The following is a 4,908-nucleotide window of genomic DNA, read 5'->3' as shown; positions in this document are numbered from 1 at the left end:
CACTGTTCTGGGCCCACACAGTCCAAGCTGGACCTGTCCCCCACCGTCTGTGTTCTATGAGGCCAGGCAGGGAGGTCAGCGGATTCCCCTGGCCCTGGGCTGTGGTGCTGAGTGTGTCCACCTTGTCCCCTGTCATGACCTTTGGCTTGTCTTCCTAAGGCAAGTTCTGGTCAGCCCCGACCCCCACAATGGCCCTGTGCTCACTCTTGGCAGTTCTCCCCTCCAGGCTACAAGTGTACCACCCCCTTCCACGGGCCTGAGCCCGGTCTGTACCACTCACTCTGCCCCCTCTGCAGGCAGGTACAACTGCCCAGCCTTCCTGCCAGCCCTGGGAGACCCAGGAAGGGGAGTGGGGTGGGTGTTGAGCCCGGATCCACTCTCCCCTTTGTCCGGCCTCCCCAGGCTCCATGACTGCACCTCCTACAGCCCTGGCAGCTCCCCACAGAGAGAAGGAAGGTTTTTAAGAGGGAGCTTGTGGGTTCTCTCTTCCCTCTGCTGGCCAGTCCAGGGACAGGGATGGAACCCAAGGGCCGCCAAGCACCCTATAGAAGGAGCTAGGGCCTGTGGGTGACATCTAGGGGCAGCCTGGACTGTCCCTTGCACACGGACCTGAGAGAGAGGCCTGTGGAACAAGCAGGCAAGCCTGTTTCCAGAGAAAGCCCCTCTGCTGATGGAGCGCTGCAGTCCTAGAGTGATGGTGGTGGCGGTGACCGCGACCATCAGAGTAACTCCTACGGCTTGAAGGCACTGCTATGCCAGGGCTGGGGGGGGTGGTACTGGGCCTGCATGGCCTCCCAGCCCCAGCGGGTGGGGCAGGTTATTCACATCCTCGTTTTACCACTGAGGACAAGGAGGCTTGGGGAGCTGACCAATTTGAGTCAGGTTCCTGGACTAGAAAGATCTAGATGTGGACAGTCTCACTCCTGAGATCCCTGTCCCTGCCAGCATCTGTGCTGCCTTCCAGATTCCAAGAACCAGGAGACTGGTGAGTGCTGAATGGGAGAGCGAGCGAGAGAGAGAGAATATGCAGGGGTCCACTGTGGCCCCGGGCTAACGTGCATCCTCCCTTGGCTTCCCGGCTGCCACCCTGTGGTCCCCGTCTGGACCAGCTGGGCTGACAGTCATCTTGCTATTGCTGATGGCCCTGCCCTCAAGGCAGTATTTGGCGTGGGCCTTCTGGTCTCCGTTTGGGGGAAGTCCTGGCTTAGGCATTTGCGCAGCGGGCAAGGCCGCCGGGCCAGTGGTGGTAGAGCCTGTGTGTGGGTCAGCCAGAGACACAGATGTCGGGGTTGGGTGAGGTGGACGCTGGCCCCGGAGGCCTAGCTTACATGTCCCCCATGGTGGGTTCTCCTACCTGCAGCCCATGCCCATGCCCCTGCCCACCAGGGATGTTCCTCTCTACCCTGTCTGGCCATCCTTGGCCTCCCTGACTTCTCAGACAGCTGTCCCCTCTAGAAGCCCTCCTCCAGCTCTCCCCAACTCCTCCTCTTCTGGAGACTTCTATCTCTCCAGCCCAGCCGTCCCCTGCAGGCCATCTCTAGCTGATCCATGAAGCAGAGGGCTGTGAGTGGCCGTTGGTTCACTGGCCCCATGAACCCCAGGCACTTTCTTCCCTGGAACCGCCCTGCTTCTCTGGAGAGTGGAGCGTCCACACCCGTTTTATGCAGGAGGACGCTGAGGTCCTGCCTGTGGGTGGTGGCGAATGGGAACCCAGAGAGCAGACCAAAAACCCATCCTGCTCCAGCTGCCCTGCAGCTACCAGCTGAAAGGACAGCAAATTCCCATCCTGCCTCTCCCCATCCTTAGACTCTGGCTCAAGATCCTTCCAAGGAGCGAGATGGGGGCGGAGGGGGGGAGGGCACACAGCTCACCTGGGGGCACGTGGCCAGGGCTCTCATCCAGGATCTCCATGGGCTGCCACAGCAGCTGCACCTGTCTGCCCCTCCCCTGGAGGCCTTGGGGCTCGCAGGCCCCTGCTCGGGCAGCCGGTGCGGGAGAGGGGTCATCAGCCATCACCGTGGAAGGAGGATGGCAGGGAGTAGTGGAGCCTGGTAGAGAGGCAGCAACGGAGCTCTCCTGGAGGGGGCTCCAGAATCCTGCTCCCCCCTCACAGCCCCCCCCCCCCCCCCCCCCCCCCCCCCCCCCCCCACACACACACACAGTCCTGCCAGGTGTAGGAGGCGACATTCTGAATCACCCTAGATGCCATTGGGCTGGGAAGCAGCAGGTTGGAGATGGAACCAGAGGCAGGTGATGGGGCCCTGGCGAACCCAGAAGAAGGCGGCGTGCCCTCCTGGTCTGGTCTTCTCTGCCCTCTGCCTCCCCAGAGGCCAAGGCTTCTTTGGTGCTGGGATCTCGCCGATTCCTGCCAAAGCTGAGCCCTCCTCGGGGCGGGGTTCCTGAACCCCAGGGTGTTTCCCTGGCATTGGCCTTTATGGTTTCCGACGAAGGCAACGATAGAACGTTTTATTTTACCTTATTGTAACTGTAAGGTCATGGGTACAAGGAAAGATGAACCCTTAAAAACATGACCTCAGTCGCCAGACATGGGCACGGCCAAAATCGGGACCACGGTACACAGGGCTAACGTCCAGAGAAGTTGACCTGGATCCTGGAACAAAGCCCTTCTTTCCGAGCTGGGGAAACTGAGGCCCAGCCTGGGAAAAGGCCCACCTGCGACCACACAATGGCTGGACAGACAGGGCGCCCTGGGCCCTCAGGCCCAACGCCTGGTAGCAGGGAAGCATTGGTTTCCAGACTTGTGTTTCATCAGAACTAGGACCCACTGCAGCCCCACCCGAGAGATGTTTCACGCTTTCACAGCCGTGACCGGGCAAGAAACACGTGTCTCATACACTACAACTGCGCCCTGTGACCCTTCCCTGGTCCACATAAGGTCCCATTGAGAACGAGGCGGAAGGTACTGTAGTGAAAGGCGTGCAGGAGAGGTTTGATCTAGGTGCAAAGAAGCTCTTCCTCATTCTCTGGGTGACAGCGCCAGGACCCAGTCATACAGTGGACTTTGGAGAGCTGGAAGCAGACACCAGCACCCATCACCCCTCAGGGGGAGCAGGTCCCCCTCCGGGCTCCCCTCCTGGGTGTAGAGGGACTTACCACCAAGCGTGTATTTCTGCATGATGTTATTGTTTCCAATCTGGATTTCCTTAGAATGTGTAATGGAAACGTAGCCATGCGGGACGATCAGGTTGATGGACCGTGACTGGGAAGTGTTTTCAGTGGACTGAGTTTTCTTTCCAGACTCTTCTGCAAAAAAAAAAAATTTAAAAATTATATATATATATATATATATATATATATTTCACTCAGCCCCTGAGGGCACCTTTTAGCTAAAGAACAGATTGATTTCCAAAGCATATCAGCTGTGAGGGTTGTACTGCTTTACAAAGAATCACTCGGATGAGACCAAACAACAAACAGCCAAAGAGGAGATGGCAAGTAAGTGAACAGGGAGACCAGATGGACAGAAACAGAACAACCGGACTAGAACAGGCAGTGTGCAGAAAGTCACCAGGGCTGCTGATGGTGAAGCAATTGCTGAGTGGTGAAGCAATTGTGAAGCAATTGCTAAATAGGAACCTAGTCTCGGCTGTAAACCTTCACCGAAAACACAACCAAGTATTCTTTACAAGTAGCCTTTCACTCCGCCTGCATCTCTCCAAGGGGGCAGGGGTTGCGAATCCCAATAGGCTGTGCCAACACCTCCTAGGGGGCTGAGCAGACCACACATTCCCAGGCCCCTGAATCAGAGTCCAAGCGGGGACCCTGGAAACAGCACGGTTTGCAAATGCAGCTGTTGCCTCTCAGATGGAGTGTGGCTGGGACACCCCTGTGGCAAGTATGCTTCCTGTGTGTGGCCACCCCCACAGCCAGGCCAGCTGGACTGTAGGTGGCCCCACACTGGTCCCCTGCCCACCCAGCCACGCACAGCTCTGACCACTGAGCTTCAAGACCCCTTCTCCCTTCAGTGGTGGCTGCAGAGGGCCACCCACAGACCACGTCTGGCCACACTTATTTCTGGTGTGCACAGCATTTTAAGGGATTCAGATTTGTCACCCATGTTTCAGATCTGACTGCGGTCCCTTCCTCCCAGCAGTCTGAGGGTGCTGACAGCCCCAGGGGGGCCCATGAGCTGGGGTCTCCCATCTCTACAGGGCCGGAATGGAAACTTCAGGGGGTCTCCCTCCACAAAGCAGCATTGAAACGTCTGTGTTATACTGGGATGGCTATAAAGACGTGCTTCAATCCAGGAGCCCTGCTGGTGTAGTGGTGACAAGTTGTGCTGCTATCTGCTTGGCCGGCAGTTCAAAACCACCAGCAGCTCAGCAGGAGAAAGACTGAGCTTTCTACTCCCCTAAACAGTGACAGTCCCGGGAACCCACAGGGGGTCTCTAAGAGTCAGCACTGACTCAAGGCAGTGAGTTCCGTTTGGAAATCCAGACTGGTTCATGATTTAATAAAAAACCCGCTGTCATCAAGCGGATTCAACTCATAGTAACTCTAAAACACAGGGTTGAACGGAGACTTTGTGCAGGAGTGGAAAGCTTCATTTCCCCCACAGAGCTGCTGGTGGTTTCAAACGGCTGGCCTTGCGGGTAGCAGCCCAACACGTAGCCACACCACCACCAGGGCTTCTGGTTCACGATTCCAACCAAAAAACCACGCCACGAGTGGATGCCGACTCATAGCAACCTTACAGGACAGGGTAGAACTGCCCTGTGAGTTTCCGAGCCTGTAATTCTTTTATAGAAATAAGCATCATCTATCCGTGAACTGGGGAAAGGTTTTTTCCTGGCTTGCGGTTAGACGTTTGGTATTTCTATAATGCTAGACTCCTGTGCCCAGCAGTGCATCCAGCAAGATCACGGGGGGTGGGGTGGTGGTGGTGGT

The 4,908-nt window shown here is 56.9% G+C and overlaps 1 protein-coding gene across 1 annotated transcript in view; it reads right to left on the bottom strand.

Moving 5' to 3' along the window:
• Window positions 1-1,050: 1,050 nt before the first annotated feature.
• ZBP1 (Z-DNA binding protein 1) overlaps window positions 1,051-4,908 on the bottom strand; it is a 10,186-nt gene continuing 6,328 nt past the window's right edge. Inside the window, exons 5-7 of the mRNA XM_045296905.1 lie at window positions 3,115-3,264; window positions 1,872-2,048; window positions 1,051-1,253 (exon numbers count right to left, since the gene is read on the bottom strand). Coding sequence (XP_045152840.1) covers window positions 1,051-1,253; window positions 1,872-2,048; window positions 3,115-3,264 — 530 coding nt within the window. The remainder of the gene's footprint in view (window positions 1,254-1,871; window positions 2,049-3,114; window positions 3,265-4,908) is intronic.

This window comes from Echinops telfairi, unplaced genomic scaffold (assembly GCF_000313985.2).
Source record: "Echinops telfairi isolate 266 unplaced genomic scaffold, ASM31398v2 ScPeMD7_7413;HRSCAF=8451, whole genome shotgun sequence".
Classification (NCBI taxonomy): domain Eukaryota; kingdom Metazoa; phylum Chordata; class Mammalia; order Afrosoricida; family Tenrecidae; genus Echinops; species Echinops telfairi.
This window is presented reverse-complemented; position numbering and strand designations above follow the sequence as displayed.